Source organism: Podarcis filfolensis (assembly GCF_964270895.1).
Source record: "Podarcis filfolensis genome assembly, chromosome: 5".
NCBI lineage: Eukaryota > Metazoa > Chordata > Lepidosauria > Squamata > Lacertidae > Podarcis > Podarcis filfolensis.
In genome coordinates this window covers 49,534,827-49,559,002 of record NC_139608.1, presented here as the reverse complement: position 1 = coordinate 49,559,002, position 24,176 = coordinate 49,534,827, and the positions used below count along the sequence as shown (strand labels likewise).

Sequence of the window (24,176 nt, the reverse complement as noted above, 5' to 3'; positions counted from 1 at the left end):
AACACTCAGAATCAGAAGCGGGCTGGGCTTGGGAGGAGTCTCTGGATCTAGAAGCTTTGAGGGCTGCATGATGCCAGGGCTTGAGAATTCCCTCTCCTGTTCTAAGGCTAGAAACAAACAGCCACTGATTTATTCCCATGCATCTCCCAGAAAGTGCTGAGCATCCCTCTCCCGTTTCTGCAACTGTACAGAAAGCCTTTTTTAAAAAGATGCGTAAAATCGTTCCTGCTCTACAAATTATATTCAGCAAACATTCTGGCTTCAAAGTGTTCAGCTCGTGTAATCTTGCAGATAACTCAGGGTTCGGGGGAAGGGAGTGTTTTCCCTGGCTGAGGCGGAAGTCGCTGCAATTTCTAACCTGTCCGGAAGGGCAGGGAAGCACTTCCAACAGGGCTGTGGGATTGCAGCCTTCGTCCTCTCCGACTCCGCTGGCCAACTTTCTAATCTTCGCAGCAGCTCTGCTCAGCGCCGCGCTCCAGCTTGCATCCCCGCTGGCAAACTCTTCTGATTTTCTCTCTCGCTTTGCAAAGCCCGTTTCCAGCGAGGGAGGCAGCACCCTCGCCTATTAAACGCCCGCAGTTTGCTATTACCCCTTATCTAGCACAGAGGAATCGTAGTTGGAAGGGACTCCGAGGGTCATCTAGTCCAACCCCCTGCAATGCAGGAATCACAGCTAATTATTCACGACAGGTGGCCGTCCAACCTGCGCTTAAAAACCTCCAAGGAAGGAAAGTCCACCACCTTCCGAATTTGATCATTCTCTTTGAAGCCGATCTCTCCGTTTCCAAGGCGTTGGCACTGCGAGGCGAAAACAGCTGCTTTTTGTTCCCTTATTAACGTTAAATTAATACATAAGTGCTTCTGCCACGTTTGGATAAGTACTTGACCAAGAAGGGAGGAGGATGATAATGATGCAACTTTCGAGGGGCAACCGCCGCTCCCCAAAGACCCCCTCGGGCAAGCCAGCTCCTTTAGCCCCAGTAGATCCCGCTGCCGTGACGTCACGGAAGGGGCGGCGCTCGGCACGAAGGGAGCCAGCCGGAGCGAGGAGAACTGGAGAGGCAGAGGCAGAGCTGCTTGGGACGCCAATGCAGCCTGGCGCGGGCGAGGAAGGAGCGAGCCGGCGCGTCCCGCGGGGAGAGGGCTTTAACTCAGGGGCGGGCGTGGGAAGCCCGAGTCCGCCGCCGCCCTATGCAAGGTCTCCCTGCCCTACGCGGCCAGAATTAAAAACTAAATAAAAAGAAAGGAAGGATCCAGGATGGATAAATATAAAGGTAAGGGGGAAGGGTTCGTTTGCTTCCCCCACCCTCAGCGTGGGAAAGGGGCAGTATCGGTACTTCGGAAAGGATTGCTAGTTCGCTTGTCCTCAATTTATCGTCCTGCCTAAGCAGCCGAGTGTGACTTGTAGGAGGCTTAAGTCTCTTAAAACGTGGGTTTCTCTGTAGCGTTTAATGAATGGGCGGGTGGGTGGGTTGAGACGGATCCTTGCCCCACAGGCGTTGCCTCGGGACCGAGACTGGCCAGGGCGCCGGGGGTGGGTTTGTGAGGCTGGGGAAAAGTGGCGAGCGAAGAGGAGTCCCTAATCGCAGCCGGGTCCGTCTCCCTCCAGGACCCACCCCTAGAGAGGGGGGATTCGCTGAGGTCCACGGAGCCCCATTCCGCCGACGGAGAAGGAGTCGAGGGTGCCGCTTGGGGGAGGATTTTGGTTCTGATGCTCGTGGTGATGGGACTAAGAAACAACAAATCGGGTGTGTGAAATCGTGACACAACCGGCTTCTTTTTGAAAGGATTAAGGGAAATACTGTGTGTGAGAGACTATTTGAACCTCCTTGACATACATCTGGTGCTCCGAAAACCCTCTAGGTGAGGTCCAGTGAAACTGTAGGAGATGAAAAGGTGAACGCGAGACTTGGGGCCGGTTTGGCGCGAAGCGGAGGAGGATTTCAGTACCCGCACCTGTGTGTGTGTGTGTGTGTGTGTGTGTGTGTGTGTGTGTGAGAGAGAGAGAGAGAGAGAGAGAGAGAGAGATCAAAGGACCGACCCCCCGCCCCGCCCCTTCTTTCGCTTCCGGTCTTGCTGTTGCTCCAAAACACAATTGTAAGGGGGGTGTATTTAGTTCCCCCGTGTAATAAATATTCGCAGACTTTATAAGTTTAGTCTGCAAGATTGTGCGGGGGAAGATAAGGAAGGGGAAGGCGTGGCTGCCGAATGGTATCTGGAGGTGGGTGGAGAGCTGAGTGTCCCTTGTGTTTTTAATGAATTGTTTTAAAGCCCTTTTAAGTATTAGGGGACGCAATGCTTAGTGCTACGATTCTAAGGAGAGGTGAGATGTCGTCTTATGGCAGAATGACTCCTTAGCCTGAGTGTATGGCAGCAATGGGGACCGATATGGTTACTCAGTGGAGAGGGAAAGGTACTCTGCACATTCTCGGAAACAATTTTTTTTCTTTGATTAGCTCAAGAGTGAACCCCAGTGTTATAAACCAGCTGAGTGTCTAGACACATACTAGGCTCTGCAAGTGAAGTGAAGCAAGCCTGTCTTTGCCGTTCTGGAAATACATTAAGGTTGCAACCTTACACACCTTTTATGCAATGTGAATGAGCACCCGAAAGCAACAGTGATGGCCACCAATTTAGGATGACTTTAAAAGAGGCTTCGACAAATCCACGATAGATGGAGGATAAGGCTGTGTCCAATATTCGAGTCTGAATACCAGCTGCTGGAACCCACAGGAGGGGAGAGTGTTGCTGCAGGGTGAGGAAAGGCTGCTAGACTAGAGGGGCCACTTTCCTATCCAGCAGGGCTGATCTTGTTTTATGTTCTTAGGCACTTATGCTTAAAGTCACAGAGGTGGAAGGGAACACAAAGCTCACCTAGTCCATGCCCTTGCAGGTACAGGAAAACTACCTCCACATCATCCCAAATGAGCATCTCTTCAACTTCTGCTTAAAAACCAAAGATTAGGTGAACCCACTAGGTAATCTGGTCCACCACAGAACCGCCCATGCTGTCAGAAAGTTATTCCTAAAATCCCCTTTCTTACCTGGTGGGAGTAAGTTGCTTTGCAGACATTGAGGTTTACTTCTGAGTAATTTTGCACAGGATTGTACTGTAATTTTATCTTTTTTCTTGTTCATATACAATATAAGCCAATGTGGTGGGTCCAAATGTTCCAATATTTGCTCAGTTATGCAGTTTATCGAATGGCTGTCATTTAGTCTGTCTTACTTTGCAGGGTTATTGAGAAGATGCAGCAAGGAAAGGCAGCATTCAGTGATGTGGGATTTCCAGAAAATGTTGAACTGGGAATTTTTCTGGGAAATTTTATGTCTACACATGACAGCAATTTGCGCTGGGAAAATTTTCCTTTTACACCGAGAAAATTTTCTGATGCCCTACAGGGTGTTCTGATATAGAATGCTTGTTTATTTTCATTTGCATTCAGTAAACAAAACTAAAACTCCCAAGGTTACCTAACATTGTATTTGCAACCTGCATTCATTTATTGTCAATAATGACCTTACGACAAGGAAAAAATTCACTGGAAAAGCACTGGAAACTTTTCCTCCACCACTCATCCCTGGATGCATTGCAACCTGCATGCTGCCCTAGGGCCAGGGCAGGAAAGGAATCTAAATATAATAAATAAATGTCTACTCACTTTACCAGTTTAGGATGTGGTTGGACCAGCTGACATTATAGTCTGGTGAGGCCAGTTTCCATCAGTACCTGAGGATCTGGCTTTCTGCATTTATAATGCAAACCTTTAAAATGAATATTTCATTCTCCGGAGCTCGACAGGACTGCTCTCATAGGTTTGCCTTATTCCAATAGTAACTGACCAGTCTACAAAGAGTCATTTATTTATGTATATGTAATCTGAATAGATAGTAGTTGACAATTGTCCAGCACTTCCTGAATCTGCAGTTTTCAGGAATCGTGGTCTGTGTAGTGCAATCCTACTCATGTCTACTCAGAAGTAACCCCCGCAGAGATATGTGGGCCTAGTATTGCAGCCTAGGTCTCTTAATGTAACCTCCTGTTAACCTTTATGGCACTGTATATGTCCATTTTTGTGTCCAGATATCAGCTTTGCTGTTGGATAATAGTAACAGTGTTCATTCACTATGGGAATAGTCATTCACAATGGGAATAGTTCATTATAGTTATTACTGTAGTTTGTCTGAATATATCTGAGTGAGACAGAGCCCTGAAATGAGAGTTCCCTGCCTTCTCCCTGCACCTTGGAGGTGGTGACTGGCTTTCAAAAGTGACCATCATTGCTCAGGAGAAGAACACATGCCAATGCATTTAGAAGACTCTGGGTTCAGTCCCTGGTATTATCAATTGAAAGGGTCAAGCAGCAGGCGAGGGACTGCCTAGTAGGGCCAACAACACAGGAATTGGAGGCAGGGTCCAGAGTCCCACTCAGCAAAGTGGGCAGGGCATGTGAGGCCCCAAATTTAGCAGGACACCTAAAGGGTTTGGGGTTTGGGTATAAGACCATTGGGTGGGATTCAAGGTCTTACTGTGGTGATCATTCACTCAGTACAAGTGTTTCTGCTTGCGAGATGGAATGATCTCCTCCCTTCACCTGCCCCGTGTCCTGCTCTGGGTTTGGGGGGACTTGTGCTAGTGGGACTTGTGCTGGCTTCTATTAGCCAGCAATGTGAACTTGGCCCATTCATATCTAGAGTTGAACTACACCACTCACTCTACCTGAGACACTGAAGAGCTACTGCCTACCATTCAACACTAGTCCTAGGAAAGATGGAGAGGGCTGGCCATACCATTAGGCCAGGCTTCCTCAAACTCGGCCCTCCAGATGTTTTTGGCCTACAGCTCCCATGATCCCTAGCTAGCAGGACCAGTGGTCAGGAATGATGGGAACTGTAGTATCAAAAGATCTGGAGGACTGAGTTTGAGGAAGCCTGCATTAGGCAGTGATGTTGAGTGGAAGTAATTCTGGAATTAGTTTCCTCAGTGCTTCATTTTACTGTGGAAAATTTCCCATTTCATTAGTAACCACAAATGGGTACCTACTGTAAATACGCTGTGAGGCAAGCTTGGGAGTTCCAAAGTTTCAATTAATGTTTTTCCAGGTGATTATCGCTAGTATGTGAAGAGGATACATATATTTCAGGTCAGACATTTGTGGTAAGAAATTGGGTACTTTTTAAAAGTTTGGTTTACTAAATGCAAGTAAAATAAACATAGACCATTCTCTACTTGCCCCATTTTCAAATCACCCTATGCAAATCCACTTCATTTGCATAGGAAAATGTTCTTGAAATTATTCCTAGTCAACATTTTCCAGAAAATCATGGCCAGTGAGGCAATTGTATCAGGCGAACATGAAAAGGCAGAAACCCCTTATTTAATTTATTATTGTGTTTTTGCTCTGTTGGGAATAGGACCAGGGGCCCAAATAACTTGACCAACCTTGGTCAATATACAACTTGAACTGGGGAGAAGGGAGTGGGTACCTGATCTGGGGGGCAGCCATTTGCTGTTCCAACTGTAGGCAGTGCCTTGGATTGACCCTGAAGATTGACAAGCAGTCCGGCCTAGTACAGTGCAGCTTCGTATCCCACCGGTTAGTCCCTTGGGATGAAACTAGCTAGCGCAAAGAAAATAAATAATGGGAAGCTCTAAAAACTGTGGATAGTTTCTGAAGTGGGAGCTGCTTCAGTACAGCTCTCATGGGTAAGAAACAACCACCACTGCTTCTGCCTCAAGCACATCCCCCAAGCCGTAGTGTTGAAGTGTTGAAGAATTGCATCTTACTGTTTTCCTTATGTTGGCAAGGGGAAGTGCCGTGTGTCTTACAGGTGGCTCTGTGTGTAACAAGGATGCACACCAGAGAAAGCCAACATGGTGCTCTTCAGACATTGCTGGACTACAACTGCCATTATCTCTCACCATGCTACCTAGGGCTGATGGGAGCTCAGTAGCATCTGAAGGGTTCCATATTGGTTATCCCCAATGTATACAGAGAGCTGGAAATAGCCCAGATGTGTGTTTAGTGCAAAATCAACCACTGAAGAAAGTTGGGTAAAGTTGAGGAGTGGTTTGCCGAAAGAACTAAACCTGAAGAGCAGCAAATGTCCACACGAAAAGTGAGGTGAAAATGAAAGCCCCAAATGCCTTTCGATAAAGGATTTGTGTACGTAAGGGCTTAAGTGTGAGGCTGCCCGATTACATTGGGGCTGCGGTTCCTTTCGCCTCTGGTGCAGATGCACGGGGTGTGCTGTGGGAACAGAGAGCACCATTCTTCTCCTGTTATGCGAGGGTTGCGTCTGCAGAAAGTGCAGGAGCTGTCGCAGTAGCAGCGGCTGGCAAGGCAGCCCCCCAGGAGGAGCGAGCGCTGGCAGAAGAGTCAGGAGGGGAATGTGGGGGAGGCGGCTGACAACTTCATAGGCAGGGGAAAAGGGGTTTAGGGGAGACAACTTCCTCTCTGATGTTTGATTGTGCTCTCTGGGGTTGGCCAAGTACACACAGAAAGGCACCATTGATAGCTTAGCTAAGGACTTCTTCCCCATGGAGTCTTGCCAGGGCCAGGGAATCTCTTTACATGAAGTATTAAGAAATAATCCCATATGATAAAGAGAGCACACCATATGCTTCGAGGTTTTTATTAAAAATATAAAGCGCTATAGAAATTACAATAAATAAATAAGTTCATAAACACATTTTTGGCTGCAGTCCTATGCCCCCTTACTTATCTGGGGGTAAGATCTATTGGACAGAATAGAAACTTACTTCTGAGTAGACATGACTAGGATTGCTCTGTTAACTTCTCTAAGGAATCAAGCCAGTAAGTGTCTCTATTTGAGAAGCTTTAACTCCTCAAAGACAGAGAGTATACTTAAGGCTGGGGAATAGCTCCAGTATGACTTTCAGCACACTTGCAAGCAGTCCATTTCTGTTGAGGTTGGTTTGTGGTGGGCTAAAGAGAAGCTGCTTGGTGACTGGGAAACTCAGCTGCTGTTTTGTTCTTTGGCTGTTTTACTTGGATCGCAACAGGATTTTAGAGAGGCATTTTTGTGTTTGTGTTTTAATCTGTTATTCGCTCTGCCATGTTGGGATGGGGCATGCTGTGAATTCAGCTAAATTGGTGTATAATTTCCAACTGTTTTAAGAATGATGTAATGTTTAGCTTGCACTTGATGGCTTTAGGGATGATTCCCATGGAATCATCAGAATTCTCCATGCAACTTTCTCAGAGGGAAATCTGTGATGTGAGGCTGAATTCTCAAGATAGGTCCTGGAATTGATTTGGTCGGTTGGCTGACCCATGCTGGTAAAGTTTGCACACAAGTATGCATTTACCACAAGAAGTCTAAAAAGTGTGCTCTTCAGAATGTTACAGTGGCAACCAGTTGATGGTGCTCTGGGCTTGTTGCCAGCTGGTGTCATTAAGTCTCCCCAGTGCTATTTTTATAGAAAAAGGTGCCAGAACTCACCATGAACACCCCTTGTTCTTTTATAATGGCAATGGCACCCACCTCTGAGTTCCCGTGAGTTCTGGCTGAAAAAGCCCTGTCTCTCTACCTTGGAACAGATGAATGAGTGACACTTTGTGCAGCTAGCCTTGTTAGGTAGGGCAGCCACCTAGGTGGGGTATTTTGGTGGGCAGGCACAATGCAGCAACCAGTTCCCTCCCCCTCCCCCCAACACACATGAAGAAGATGTGATGGTCAGGCCAGGGAAAGCAAAAGACAGTGATCTTTCCCTCCCTCCTCCATGCAGAGAAATCCCCAGGATTTCCAGACTCAAAGGCTTGCCTTTGCCTATAGCTACAGGCTTCTTTCAGGGATCTTTATGTACGTACTAAATATATAATTGACACAACCAGCTTTGGCAGTACTTACTACCTTTTAAAGGGAAGAGGGGAAAGGAAACTGGATTTGTAGCTCTTTAAATAAGATATAACTACAGTACTCTCACACCTGATGATGCTGATTGCCTGTTCAAAGTTGCACCTGTAGACTTAAATGATCCCCCGGGTGTTTGTGCAACCCTAGATGCTGAATGCAAGGTACTTGACTGTGTATGGATGACCCAATGCAGACTTCCCTTGCTGGATCATGATATCCCAATTAAAATGAATTAACTGACAATCTCAAGGTGAGTCTAGACATTCAACCAACATTTGTTTCATGAAAATGAATGTTTATTATAGCTTGCTAGACTGGATTCTAACCTAGTGTCTGTAAACAGGTTAGCTAACTTGCAACCGACTTCATAACAAGACAGAACAACTAATCATTGACTAGACAAGATCTTAAGGCTTATCTACACAGGATTTGGCATGATAAATGTGACAGGGAGGGGCACCTGCCCTGTACCTGTGCTACCTTAGCTGTAGCATCAGATGTGGGTGGTAAAGCATTAAGTTGTGCCTGAGCTTTCTTTTGCCCTCATCTCTCTTTGAATGAATGCTGGAAGATTCAGAACAGACAAAAGAAAGTTCTTCATGCAGTGTACAGTTAAACTATAGAATTCACTCCCATGGGATGTAGTGATGTCCCCAATTTAGATGGCTTTAAGCACAGGTGCGCCATCAAGAGTGCTTTAGGGCTGATCCTCTTCATGTCAGCCATAGGCATGGCAGAAGCCACATTCCCAGAATCCAGGCTTCCTGGCAGTAGAGGAGGTGTATCCATCATGGCATGAAGAAAGCCACACCTCTTTGTCCTAGTGCTCTCAGCTTGCCCCTGCTATCACTTCACGGCCGAGGCAACTGTGGCACCCTTGTTTCTATTAATGCATGTTCTGCATCCCCGTGAGTCATGAGGGTGGCCTGCTGATTGGCCCAGACAGGCACACTGTCATGGGACCACCATTAAGTTGTGAATTTCTAACTAGAAGCTGTGGATATTGCTGTGGAATAAGAGTAATCATTTTGTGATAGGTCAGGGAAAGTAAAAAGTCTTTAACTGAAGTAAGTGTTTGTATAGATGTTCAACTGTCCAGCCTGTTATAATGTATGTCACTGGGCTGGTTCAGATGCATGGAAAATAGCCTTGAATGCAGAGAAGAGGTAGCATCTGCCTTATTGCATCCTGGGTGCACATACCACTAGCCACATGAGTAAAGCAGTGTGTTTTCCAGCTGCAGTGCTTGCATCTATTATCCTCAGAAAGCACTGTAAATCGTGGCTGTACCAGAACGGATGCTAACTTCCTTAATGCAGCTGTGCCTATGTGGGCATTTCACATGGAGGAATTTCAAGCATCTGAACCAGTCCCTGTGTGACTTTCCAATGGATGCAAGTCCTTAAGCTACAACCCTGAAGGCTATTCATGTGCATGCATGTCCTGCTTGGGCTAAGTTCTTTGAGACGGCACAACTGCTTTGTAAAAAGAGAGGCTCGGTACCTTTTTTGCAAGAGATCTTTCAGAGCGATAGTGATAAGCACAACTGTGCAACGAAATATGTTGAGATGGTATCTGCAGATAAAAGCTTTTACTGGTTTGTGACAAGCCACATCCAGCTCTTGGATGGAGCCACAAATAGATGCATCCAGACCATGCCCTCTCATGGGACCAGTGAGCCAAACCACCTTGCATTTTGTGTGGTATCTGGTCAGTCTTTCAGGGAACCCACTAAGCCCCAGCATGTGAATGACGTCTCTGCCCCTAGTGATGGTTCAGAGAGGCCACATTTGGCAGCAGTGTCCATGATCTCCGTACTACACTCAATGCACCTCCTTGCCATTTCCCATAATATGGGGCAGTGTAGTAAATTAAACAGGCCATGTAGTCCTAGCAATATATATTCAGTTTTGTTGCTTAAGCTTACTGTTTTATATATACTGACTTGTCCAATATCAGCTAAAAAGCTACAGGACTGAACAGAGATCTGAATCTGAGTCTCCTTCAGCTAAGATCAGCCTGTTCTCCACAGAAATCAGTGAATACCATTTCACTGAGCCTACCTCTGTTGGAGAGTATGTAAATTCTGCTTGTGAAAATGTCTAGGTTGAAAAGATGAAACAAAAATGTGCCTTGTGGAGAAGGTGAGGAGTTGGGGCAACACCTGGGATCTTGGAAGTAAGTGTGCTGGAAAAGAAGGCAAAACAAGGGCGTGCTCTTCCCTAAGGAGGAAGCAAGGTGATTCATATCAAGCATCTAAAATTGCTCATGCAACTGGCATTTTATTTGCCTAGTTTGGAATGCTGAATTATCTGTCATACAATGGGTATACTGACGAGACCAGTTAGTTAAGTAAAGCTGTCAGATTAAGGAACTCTAATGGCATTATAATCATTTTGTGTGCAAATTACTTGAGTAACTGCTCCTTGGGCTTATAATTCATGCACAAAACACTGGTCCAGTCCATTCAGCCTTCTGTGCACAATATGGTTAGTTATTTGTTGCAGTTAAGTTTGTTGGCTGCTTATGTGTGCTTGTCTTGAGACTCTTTGGTTATTGAATCTGTATTGAACTGTTTGGGTCTGTTTGTCCACATAATAACTCATGTAGAGGAGCAGGATTAAAGGGAACAATTTGTCCAGTGGATCTCATTACCATCCACAAAACAGGGATGCTCCAGATGACCTGCTTATTCAGGCATTGTGAATTGCTTCCACAAAGTTTACAGTGTGTACATGGCTAAAATGAAGGAATGCCTTCTTCCCTCTAAACCTGTCTGATTAAAATGGTTATGAAGCTGATGACTGGGGACTAGGCATGGATCAGTCCCAAATCACCCTGTGCCACTTCTGTGTGTATGTGTTTTAAAGTCTGCTTCATTCTGTTGATACAGTAAAGTGTGGACTTAAACAAGAACCCTGCAATGTATAAACTTAGCTGTTCGCTCACTGAAGTGGTCCACATAAAACTTTTGTTGTTAAAAACAGATAGCAGCCACCTGGAGCAGCTACGACAGTGCAGCTCAAAAATGGGACTGTAAATGCACCTGGGACCAATTGTGTGTGCTGATGTGTTGTTTCTCTCTGGGATATTGTATTGTGGGGGAAGCCATGCTTTTCTGCTACTGGATCCGCAGGGACAGCTGTATTCCACCCCACCCTGTACAATCTCCCTGAGAGCAGCAGCACATGACATTGTTCTTAAGGCATTCTTAGCCCTTGTTTTCAAACCTCACAGCAGGAGCCGAACCCTGTAGCTGTTTTTAAAGGGGGGGATTTTCAACAAAGCCCTTAGACCACCTCGTAGTATTCATTATGGGTCTTGGATTCCAAAGAAAACCATGATCCAACCCATGCAGAAATCCAGGAGGTGCTGTTTTTGGATTGTAAGCATCCTTAAGGGCCTTGCAAGGTGGAGAGTCGGGTTTTGAATATGTCAAATAATATTTCTGAATTGGGAACACCTGTTGAGGCTAAGCGGGTGCAAATCTGGTCAGTGCTTAGGTGGCCCATGTAAACTGCCTTGAGGCAGCAATTCTATGCACACTTACCAGAGAGTAAGCCTCACTGAATACTTACAGGACTTGCTTCCAAGTAAATATGCATAGGATTGGGTTGCATGTCTTCTAAGGAGCCACAGGCTATAAATATAACAATGAAAGTTTAGCAGTGGAAAGAAAAGGTCTGCTGAGTATCAGCATCATGGGAAAACTGTGAGTGTTTGATCTAATATTCTAAACATGAAGGGTCAGTGTCTACAGAAATAGATTCCCTCCCCCCACCCCTGACCTCTTGCCTTTGTGGGCAGGATTCCACCGAAAGCACATCTGATGATGGTTTGGGATATGGCAGCATAATAATACTATCCAATTACAAACAATCCTGCCTAAAGGCAAATATTCCGATCTTATGGGATCGGACTGTGATTCCCATGAAGCAAACATATCAGGCTACTTATGCTGCATAAAGTTAATTTATCTAGGTCAGATTTTTAAAAATTGATGCTTACCAGAGGCCGTCTACCAATTGTGTCTTATATGTGTTCTTCCTTCAGAAGATGACTAGTGTAGGTTTTGTGGCCTTAAAATTTAGTGTAGGGCAACACTAGAGTCATTTAACTTGTAGCTTAAAGGATCTAGCAGCAAAATTTCCCCTTCCTACTCCCTCCCACCCCAGTGCAAGCATTTGTTACTGTACTTCATGGGGAACACTGAAAAACTCCCAGGTTATTGGGGGTGATTTCAACAAACACTGAAACAGGAAGCCATACTTCCTTTTGGAGGGGCTTCTTATGTAGTGTTGAACAAGGGAGTTTGGGGGCTGTAAGAGACATGCATAGAATCTGAGAAACTGTACTTCCTAGAGTTTGGATTCAAAGGGTCTTTTTTTCTTTCTTTTTTGGTTAGGATCCTTTCCTGGTTTAAGGCACACTGGGAAGTGGGAGGGGAGATAATAAGGCTTAAACCCTGTACCCACTTGCCTCGGAGTAAGCCTGACTGAGCTCAGTGGGACTTGCTATTTATATCAGATTGCATTGTGAGTGGAGGGAGCAACCTGTGATGTAACTGTAACAGGCGGAGCTTAATTTGGACTTGGACTGAGGCTCACTTGGACTCAGCCTTGGAATGTGTTTTGAAATCCTGCAACATGTAAATTAATGACAAGTGCATTGGAGGCTGCATCCAGACAGAACTTTGTTCCATTTTCACAATGCTTCCTTAGCTGATAATTTCCACGTTTTAAGTGATCTTTCACACGATGTCAAAGCCACTTCTGGCAAACTAGCGGAATCTAGTGGAAGTTCAGCACTCATGTCTGTGTTAATTTGCTTCCAGAAGAAATTTGTTTGCAACCCCATTAACTCCGAAAGTCGTTGGAGCTTTGCCTTGTAATTTCACGTGATGACCTTTCAGATGGTATTCCAGCATACCGTTCTTTCCCAACATTTAAAATTTAGCACAACACGGTGGTGTATCGGTCAAACAGCCACAGCTCCATAGCAGAACTGGCAATGCAGTATAAAAGGAACATTAGAATCCTGGATAGAAGCCCTAGCCCTATAGTTAGGAGAATCAGTTCAATAATTCCCATGTCTGAATGCACCCTTAGTCATACCTAGCAGCTCTTGAACACTGTATCTTGCAAGTAAGCTGGAAGCAGCTCTTGAACACTGTATCTTGCAAGTAAGCTGGAAGCTTCCCTTCTCTATCCAGGACTTAAGTACTTGTAGTGAAACCACTTGTCCTAGAGACCCTAGCTTTAAACCTCGATAGTATTAATGGAACAGGCAGATGAGTAGATTTATGAGGTTCTTGCTGTGTTCTCAAAGAGCATGTATTTTAACTGTCTTCAAACAAACGCACAGAGATGTATAAGGCCACTTCTTGGATGACTGTTGCATGTGGACTGGGCCTGCCTGCCGTATGGCAGAGTGGGGCGGCTGCCTCAGGCAGCGGATGCTGACTGGCAGGGAAGTGTTGGAGGACAGAATCTGTATGTGCCACGCAATCTTCGCTGTGCCCTGTGCGACATCCTGCTGCCCTCAGGTGTGGTGAAGGATGCTGTTCTGCCCCTGGTTTTGAAAACAAGTTTCAGCTGCTATCCTGGTCGTTATCTGCACATGGAATGGGAGCGGGAGTACTGTCTTGACCTTTGCCTCAGGTAGCAAAATGTCCTGCTACAGCCTTGTCTATGGAATCGATATGCTTGTTTTCATGGACACGGCAGCTTATTGATTTTTAATTCTGTGTAGGGCATGACTACTCTATCTTGTTTGCATTCACCAGGTGATTTTGAACAACAAGGGATTTGAGTGCACGAGAATTATTGGATTTCTTTTCTTGTTCTGAAACTTTTGTGGATGTGACATTTTTAGCTAGTGAGTATAATCTATATACAGTAGCCGATGCCCTCCACCCACCCTCCCTCCACCACCCTCTTAAAAGACAAAGATCCTATAGCACACACTTTGTAGGTCATAATGATGACCCTGTTCAGTTGCAACGATGGAAGTTTTGCTGTCCTGCTTCTGTAAGGTGTAATCAGTTTGCAACATACTGATTCTTTGCCACCCTCTAGCACACTGTCTAAAGGGACACGGGTGGCACTGTGAGTTAAACCACGGAGCCTAGGACTTGCCGATCAGAAGGTCGGTGGTTCGAATCCCCACGACGGGGTGAGTTCCTGTTGCTCAGTCCCTGCTCCTGCCAACCTAGCAGTTTGAAAGTACTTCAAAGTGCAAGTGGATAAATAGGTACCGCTCTGGCGAGAAGGTAAACAGCGTTTCCGTGCACTGCTCTGGTTCGCCAGAAGCGGCTTAGTCATGCTGGCCACAGGACCCGGAAGCTATACGCCGGCTCCCTCGGCCAATAAAGTGAGATGAGCGCTGCAACCCCAGTGTCGGTCACGACTGGACCTAATGGTCAGGGGTCCCTTTACCTTTAGCACACTGTCTTCCAGATGTTTTTGACTACAACTGCAGCCTCAGCCAGCACACTTGTAGCCCAGAACTGTCAACTGTTAGGGGACCAGGTTGGCAAGTGCTGCTGTAGCACAGAAGCAGAAGCTGAAGAAATGGCTTTGCAAACAGGGAGATATATTGACTTGTGCTTTCTCCTCTTGCCTCTGACCAGTTCTTGGGTTGGAATGTGTCTGGCCACTCATGGAATTCTGTATCCCTGAAAGGCTGCTCACCAGCCTGTTGAGGCAAGTCCTTCTGCCCTCCCAGCTGTGCTGTGGATCGGTGAGGAAGTGGCAGAGGCAGTAACAAAGATACCAGGTTTGTGGTAAATAGATGTAAAGAAGAAAGAAATGAGTCACAACTTGGACCGGCTCAGTGTTTCCGCATTACAGCCAGTATTCTATTCACTAGTGGATTTCTTGTCCACCTTCCCTTGGTTTTTTTGCGAATAAAAACCTACTTCACATGAACTGTGAGCATGCCAGGAAGAAGGGTAATTTATAGCCCTTCTCTCTGATATGCTTGTGTTCTTCTACATGCTAAAGGATGCCTTTTTACACATGGGGAAGCATCTAACAATTGTCCATCAGTTGGCTAGCCAGTTCCAATGTGCTATTTTGGCCTATTAATTTTCCATTAGCTCTTGGTTACTTACCATTAGGAGAGGTTCTGAGCACAATGACAAGATATTGCCCTATTCTTCTCCACTGCAGCTGTGGAGTTTGAAGTTTCAAATTGGATGGATCATGTCTGTTGGGAATGATGGGTTTCAAAATATACAGATCATCAAGCCACTAGAGGCAGCAGCCTTCCCCAATGTGATGCCCTAGACTATAACTCCCATTATCCTTTGCCACTGGCCATACTGGTTGTAGTTAGCAGTATCTGGTGGGCACCAGTCTGGGAAGGCTTGTGTTACAAGGGTATCTCTTGAAGCTAATAGGTTATGTGAGATCTGTAGCCTGAGAAGAATATTAAGACGAACATGACTGAAGGTCTTGTGTGACAGGCCAAAAACTGCATTGTGTGGATCACAATTGGAGACTGTTTTGCCCTTTGTATGTTGTACTGCCCTGCTTCCTCATTTCCTACCAAACTGTGTGTATTCAGGACATTGTTCTTATGAGAGGAAGTGTTTCCACAACATTGGCATTTCTATGATGTGCTGATTTGCTTTCTTCGGTTTTCAGTGCTGTTATTTATGCCTTCCTCCAGTTTTTTAACATGCCCCCTTGAGACTTCTAAAAGACCCCAGAAGTAATTTTGAGAGAACAATTAATAGATTCCAGAAAGTGTTCTTTTTAATATGAGAAAGGGGTGGGGTGGGGGAGAGAGAGCCTGATAGCCATCTGATTTTTAGCTGTATCCTTTTTTTTATAACTTCCTGCATTATAAAATCTTTGGACGGAAGGGCTGGGAAGTAACTGGAGATCTTTTATTCAGTTCAACGCTTTGATGAATCCTGACTTACTCCATAGACAATCATATCTTATGGGTTTTCCCATATCAACTAGACTCTGGTTGCTGGGGTATAATGTGCTATATAATTGGAAGGAGTAAGTGAACAGAATTCACCTTGCTGAAGATACTTGTAGACAAGCAAAGCCTAGCTAGCATGGCATGATCTCTCTGTCAAACTGGCCTCACAGAATTCTTGTGTGGATAAAAAGCAGCTCAGGGTGAGAACAGCCATGTAGATAATTTTGAAATCCTTGGAGAAAAGGTAGGATATAAATGTAAAAAAACACTGGTAATGTGATGACCAGTAACTAACTAGGCATAATGGGCAGGAACGAATATACCCCTCATTTTCTATATCTACAATGAACTTCACAAACTAACAGATCACTTGGAGCTAAATGAGAGGCATCTGTGCTTCTTAAACATGCAATTGCTCTTCTGTCAAAACAACAAGCATACTAGGGATGGAATGAAATATTTCCCTTTCCACATGCCACTGCTTTTAAGATGGTTTCCCCCGCCGCCACCCCCAGCTTGGTCAAAAATCAAAAGTGAGCATGGTCCAGCAAAGGGGTGTGGGGATGTCTTAAAGCAGAGGAGCAGAGGGTGTGTGTGTGTGACCCCAGGTGTTATTCAGATCTCAATTGTTCTGATTAATATTAATAGTTTGCATAGTGTTAAAAGTTCCTGTTTTATAACTGAACTAGCAAACACACATTTAATAAACATATGGAGGTCGGTTTGATCTTTTAATACCATATATTTGCACCATCGCCATCATCACCATCAGTGCTTAAATGTAAAGATTTCCATCAAATCACGTGATATATTTTTAAAGGGTCACATTTAAGATATTCTTTTGCCTTCTGGTGTAACATGAGGTTTCAAAGCCTAAAGGTAACGTGCTCATCAGAACCAATATGATACTTTTTGCCACAACTGCTCCACTTTTGCCTAGGTGGCACTGAGCACAATCTGATCATGAAGGTAGCAACCCACAGGCTCTAGTCTGTTCCAAGCAGAACGTACTATTTTTAGCAATGCTGCTCGGTCCCAGCGCCTGCCAACCTAGCAGTTCGAAAGCACCCCCGGGTGCAATTAGGGACCGCTTACTGGCGGGAAGGTAAACGGCGTTTCCGTGTGCTGCGCTGGCTTGCCAGATGCAGCTTTGTCACGCTGGCCACGTGACCCGGAAGTGTCTCCGGACAGCGCTGGCCCCTGGCCTCTTAAGTGAGATGGGCGCACAACCCTAGAGTCGGACACGACTGGCCCGCACGGCCGGGGTACCTTTACCTTTATAATGATTAAGAAAGCTGTGAGCCAAATACAAATCTTGCTGCTGCCATGATCACGCTTTCCTAGGTCAGGAATCGGGACCACGCTGCCCTCCAGATGTGGCTGGACTGCAGTTCCCATCTGTCCCTGACAGTATGGTCAGTGGTCAGGGCAGAATAGCCATGCTATTCTTGGCCTCAGACCATTTCATATGTCATATGGGTAGAAATTGTATAGCTTCAATGGCCTATTTACTACAAAATGTGGGGGAGCATGGCATGCTGTTGGCTGTGATACCAAGCTGAACTTCAAAGAGGCTTGGAAAGCGGTGAGGCAACTTGCTGCTTTCATAGTCTGGGAGAGTCCCTGCTTCAGGCTGAGGACAAGGATGGGGAAATCCCCTAGCCTCACACTGACTTTGCAAGGGCTTAAATGGCTGCCAGATGTCTTGCACTTTCACAGCTTCTTGGAGATTCCTTGCAAGATTTGGGGGATTCCCTGTTCTACTCTCAAGTCCAGGGTGGTTTCTGAGCCTTTCCAAAACACCCAGGCTTCTGGTAAGTGTGGATTGTCTTACTATAACAGGGCAATCTGACCTCTCAACACAGAACCCATGGGCCACACACTGAATTAAATTAAGGTGTCCCCCCCCCAAGTACACTACAGGACAGTGTGGCCTGTAGCCCCCTCCCCAGTCTCTCATTCGCCCATCTGTGGTCCTTCAGATGCAGAGGCATTTGGACAGGGACTCCCCATCATGGAGGCAGTAATGCTTCTGAATACCAGTTGGGGGAAACCACAGGAGGGGTGCTCTTGTGCTCCAATCTTGCTTGTGGGTTTCCCACAGACCTCTGGGTGACCACTGTGAGAACAGGATGCTGGACTAGATGGGCCATTGGCCTGATCCAGCAGGCGGCTTCTTATGTTCTTATACGTTCTTAGCAAGATGGCACATGAATCTGTGGACTCCTGGATACAAAGATAGCAATGATAGCCTCCTTTGAAGGGCTCATATAACAGTTGCTGAGAACATAAATGTGGAGTTGTGGAGTGCTTTGAATGCTGTAAAAGTGCTGTTATTCTTAACGCATGGCCACTGATACTAGATGAACAAGCCCTCATTATGCATAACTCACGTGCAGAGCTCAAGTGTGTTGAAAAGTGACTTGGACCATTTGTTTAGCCCTGTCACAAGAGTCACATTGCTTCTCCTCCATCCACCTTTGAGGTCCTTGTGTTGAGGATAATGCCTGCAGCAGGGAGCTTTCTCTATATATGGAGGCTGCCTGTGTGATTGAGAACCCTGATCAGCTTGCCTCCTAAACATCAGTAACGTATGAAGAGCACTGTTAAGTCTTATGCATCCTGCAAGGAACTTGAGGAAGTGTATCCTGTGCATTAGGTTAAGCTGATGGGCTGGGACCTGCCAAGGCCACCCAGTAGTGAAACATGAATTTGAACCCAGACCTCTCCAGTCCAGGTTCAACACTCTGCTCTCTACAGCACAATAAAGAATTCTATTTCCAAAGTGAAAAACTCATTAGAAAGTCATTGCAATGTATCTCTGAAGCAAATATAAGCAGAAAGCACTAATTCACAACAAGCTGAAATAGCAACAAGAGCAACAACAGATAATCTTTTTGTAGTTGTTTTTTCTAAACAGCATGCGTAAGAATAATAACTGATTAATTGGGAGGTGTCTAAAATATGCAGAATGTGAGTTAGGGTTGCTAGACATCCAGTCAAGCTATTTTTGTATAGACTGGAAATGTAGTTAAGAGTTCTATTTTAGTTGTGTGTAACCCAGACAATGACCTTTTCACTACACTGGTAACTCCATATGCTCTGCTCTACCTCACCATATCTGTGGACAAATAAGTAATCATGGCTGTGTACAGCCTTTGTCAGAGTAATGTGAGTTTCTTGCCAAGAAGCTTTTGGGTTTGTGAACTGAGCACATTTGCATTTTCTTAATTACTTTGCATAATTTATTCTACTGCCAAGCTTCAGGGAAGCTATTTCAAATAATTTTGATTATGGGGCATATATGTGGATGGGAGAGAGGAAAGGCATATAGCTTGACAGCAGGCAGACGACATAGACAGGAAAAAGTAAATATCTGAGCCCCAAAGACCCCTGATTATTTGAGACACTTCTTTTAGTTCCTCCTTATTTCGGAACCTCTCCCAGAGTATACCAAGACATTACTGAACTTCAGCACTCACTAGTTTTGTGTGCCTGGTGCAAATCTAAATTTGACATTACCACACTAATGTAATTAAATTAGAACCCCCTGTTCTTTACACATCTAGACCCAGTTTGAATGTGATGTCCAGTGCATGGCTATGAGGTGGACAAATGGCAAGATGGCACCATCCCAGAATACCACTCTGTAGAGACAGACAATATCTGCATAGGGCAGATATTCTCTTCCTGTCCTTGTGGTATGCCAGGTCTCCAGTCTCCTTGGGTAAATTCTACTTCAAGTAAGCAACTGATTGTAGAATGCCCGAGTTTCAAGAGTTAAACCTGTCATCTTCAAGAGTTGGCTTCTGACTTTAGAAAATACTTCAGTAAGAGGGTGCAGAAGAATGCAAAATGGGCATGGTTGCAGATTCTTGTGGCCACGTGACTAGGTAGTTACAGTACCAGATTATACAGCAACTCAAATGTTTACTCAGACTGAATTCCTTGGGGTTGGTCTCCTAGAAAGTAGGTTTAAAGTGGTTTTAGCTCCTGAACGCCACAAACCCAGAAGTGAGTGTTCCGGTTTACAAGTGTTCTTTGGAAGCCGAACGTTCAACACAGCTTCTGCAGCTTCTGATTGGGTGCAGGAAGCTCCTGCAGCCAATCGGAAGCCGCGCCTTGGTTGTCAGATGTTTTTGGAAGTCAAACAGACTTCCGGATTGGATTCCGTTCGACAACCAAGGTACGACTGGACTTCCCAATTTAAACTAATTATAAAGGCATTTTCCATGAATGTGGCACTTTGGGGGTTACTGGCATGCAGACACGTTAGAAGGTACTTCATGCATCATTTGCAGGCAGCTACCATTGCCGGGGAAGGTCCAATTTAACAGCTAATGCAGCAGTCCTGATAGTTGCAGCTACTCCAACGTCCCATGCTGTAAATGAGTAAAACTGTGAAGACATGCCTGCACCCCTTAACATTCAGTTGTCATGTGGCTGCAGATTCCCAGAGTGAGTCTGTCGTATGTAGAAATGTCCAACCTGGTGCTTAATGTCAATGTCCTGCAGGTGAGATTTTATTAAAAGCAACAACATTTCAGGGAATTCTTAGATTAGAGCTATAGGTGTAGCTGACACTAGCAGTTTAAATGAGCAATTTATTTTAGTTGCATGCCTAGATTATGATAAGGCTACACAAATAAATCTATTGTGAAGTGACTTGACTTGCGAACAGACTGCATCTTGGCATAAACTTATTAATTTAGTTTAAGGTTTCCAATAAAAAGAACATGTAATTTTGGTATTTACTTTCCTGAATTCCTAACCTGTATATCTTTCGTGCTTTGATGCTGTTTTAAATTACTCTGTTTTCCCAGATGTGCTTTCCCTTTGTTCTTTTCCCAGCTTTTATAGTTGATCTATGCACTATTGTACAATTCAAAGTACAAATGATATACTCCCCTCCCCATAGCCCAAAGCAGTGTGTGGCGGAGAGTGGAAACTGATGAGTGCAAATTTGTATAGCTTTCATCCATTTTGCAAATTTCACAATAATTATGGAGCCATTATGTGCATTTTGAGTACAGATGCAGCATAAATCTGCACCAAAATGAAGATAAAACATATTGTTTTACTTTTTAAAGTTAATCTGGTGTTCATTTTGACTGAAATGAAATCTGACATTTGGCATAGCATCTCTAAATTACAGTTTGGGCCAATAAAATATTAATTTATGAATTGCTTGTCTATATTGCACATATATTTATTATATTGCCCTTCAAAATCAAACTAGTTTCTCCTACACTACTCACACATGTTGAGTTGCATCTTGACTTGAGCCCCATGTGCACCATACATTTAAAGCACATTTCCCCCACCCCCAGAATCCTGGGAACTGTAATTTATCCCCCATAGTCAAAATTCTCAGCACCCTTAACAAACTACAGTTCCCAGGATTCTTTGGAGGGGGGTTCTTTAAATGATTTGTATGCAGCCTAGGTTAGCTAGTTCCCACTGCAGTTGGTGAGACTTCAGGTATGACTAACTTGTCCCATTGATTTCAATGGGACTTAAGTTCAGCTAACTAAATATAGATCCAATCCAAGGTTTCAAGACCAGATTTTGGCTCATGGTTGGAAATCTGCTGAAGGGCTTATAAAATAGCAGATAGACTCTAAAATAAAATATAAAAAGTGATCTGATCAGGCCTTTAGCTAACCATACAGATTTTGCCATGAAATTTCATTCCCATGCTAGTTCTGAGTTTTTGTTGGAATCTGACTCTTTGCAACATATGTTCTTGTTTCTCTCAATAAACATAACTGTCTTGTTGGCCAGAATCTAGGGGAAACACCAGCAAGGCCAACATTTGTCCTGATGTCCCTCCAGCAAAACCAAGAGCATGATTTCAGGACTCATTGTGGTCCAAAAAGAATCTTATAGTTATATTAACTTTGAGACATCTATGTTTGTCTTTGATACATGCTGTTGAATAAATTAGGAAATATAATTGCAAAGAAAGAGACATTGCTGCTAAAAGATTAAGTTTGCAGACTGTTGCACAATTTATATATAATAAAATCAGTTGGAAATATCAGCACCTAATTATCCTAGAAACAGAAAGTTCCTAGGCTCAGTTAGCTGCAATGAGCACCCACTTAAATCAATGGGACCTATGCCATTGATTTCTAAGGGAACTAAGTTCAGCTAATTCTGGATCCAACACAGGATTGTTAAGAAAACTGGAAGAGTAAAGCCTGTATTGTGTAATCAGGTAGACCATGTTTTTTATTGGAACTTAATTCACTGATTTGTTGTCAAGCTTGTTATTTGTGTTATGCAGAAAATATTAAGTAGTTCAGTAAGGTTTTCTTTTGGTAATCAGTTTTTTAAAAGTGCACCACCTCATTCAGAGAGAACAGTGAGATAAATCACAGGGTCCATTTGCCTAGATTTATACTGACATGAAATCACAGTGGGAAACATTTGATTTTGAATAATTTGAATAAGAGGAAAGTTATTTCTTTTGGGTCAGATTCATAGAAATCCATTTCTTGGGCAAAGCTTTTATTGCCCCCACATCTTACAACACAGCTGATGCATAGAGATGCTTCAGCCGTCCACTGTGACCCATGCTGCAAACTGTTCTGTTTGTATTGGTTCACCATGTAGCGGCAAGGAAGCAAATTGTGTCGTAGAGGACCATCTATTATCTTGCTAGTTGCCAGGAGTGGGAACCTGTGGCCCTGAATATGTTGTTGGACTCCGAGCTCCAGTTACCCTCTGACCTTTGGCTCTGTTAGCTGGGGCTGACGGAGACCAACAGGGTCTGCAGAGCCCCAAGTTCCCTCACCACTGCCTTAAATCATTTGCCAAATGGAGTAACTGTCATGTGGAGGGTGTTTTTCAGAAGCCCATAAAATGGCTTGGTACATCATTTGAGTTCTTCAGAGCAGTATCTCTGAAGAGAATTATTGACAGGGCCAGTCTTAGCATTGGTGAGGCCGCCACCTCAGGCAGTGTATGCTGCAGAACGAGCAGAGGGATCGGTGGTGAGACGTTGGAAGATACAGCTGTGTTTGCCACATGACCTGCCCTCCCTGCTGCTTTAAGGCACTATGGAGGATGCCCTTCCATCACCAGAGTTGAAGTGACAGTCACCTGCTATTCAGCCAGCTTCTGGGTGTGGAAATGGGGGGGGGGGGATGCCACCTTTTTTCCTTTTGCCTCAGGCACCCAAAATGTCTTTAGTCAGTCTTTGTTATTAATGAACACTGCACTGTTAACTTCCTTGAAGAGAATGGATATTATGTAAGAGTTTGGTCCCAAATTATGCCTTTGACTCCTTTTAATCTGTAATATGGAAATCATGTGGTCTTCATTAGGGTGATATTGTGTAGATGCCAAGCTGTTATGTGAGGCGGATCTACAGCCTGTTCGCAAAGGTTCACAAGGCAGATGAGGTAACAGCAGTTCTTTACTCCATTCACTGCCTGAGAAATAAATGGAGGCGAGGTTTGCTCAGTACCATTACATGAGACCCTAGTAGATTTGGATTTCATCCTCTGTTTCCAATATATACACCCAACATTGTATGCACTGGACATTGCTGGCATGGAACCATCCATTTACTATGGGACATGGTGTCTGATATTAGAAATGATACATACCTTTCAAGTTAGAGCTTCATTATATGCAGGAGGTTCCAAGTTCAGTCCCTGCCATCTTCTATTTCAGACAGAAGACACTGGTAGTCAATGGAGACAGTACTAAACTAGATGGGTGGGGCAATGGCCTGGATCCATATAGGGAATCCTCCTGTGTTTCTGTGTGTATGACAGCCTCCTATATACAGTAGAGTATTTTTTATTTATTAAATGCTTTAGCATGATTGCCACTTGGTGCAATACCACTGGTTTCCTTCGTGTGTCTTCTTCTCTCTTATATAAGAAATCAAGAAGTGTTGCTTCCACCACTGGTCTATTGGTTGCAGGGGTGCCAATATTGGGGGGGGGGAGGCAGGTAACCCCCAGCCTGCATAATTGATCACAAATAGTGGTGCATGCAAACCATTTGAATGGCAGTGCCCATCAAATTGGGTGGGGGGTGGCCCCCTCAAATATTTTATTGGAAGGGACCTTGGGCCCCTAGGAGTTGGCAATGTAACATGTATTTCATGAGGAAGAAGAGGAATCTTTTACTATAGATAGACCTTCAAGCCCACTGCTCATAGCTTTTTTCTGGAAATCAAAAGAACAAAGCCCTATCTATCTGAAATCAGAGAGGATATTTAGATTAGGCAGGATGTAGCTACTAAGAGGGGATTTTGATTAGGCAGGATGTAGAATGCAGTCACAGTTGCTATTATAAATAATATAATCTAACGTCTCTCTCTTACTCACCAGACAGTT

General features: G+C 44.5%; 1 protein-coding gene across 3 annotated transcripts in view; it reads left to right on the top strand.

The window, feature by feature from the left end:
- Positions 1-958: 958 nt before the first annotated feature.
- Positions 959-24,176, top strand: part of AFAP1L2 (actin filament associated protein 1 like 2) — a 73,545-nt gene continuing 50,327 nt past the window's right edge. For 2 of the 3 annotated variants that reach the window (XM_083616680.1, XM_083616679.1), the window contains exon 1: positions 959-1,274. In XM_083616680.1, coding sequence (XP_083472806.1) covers positions 1,259-1,274 — 16 coding nt within the window. In that variant the 5' untranslated portion in view covers positions 959-1,258. The remainder of the gene's footprint in view (positions 1,275-24,176) is intronic. The other variant, XM_083616681.1, reaches the window with a different exon arrangement.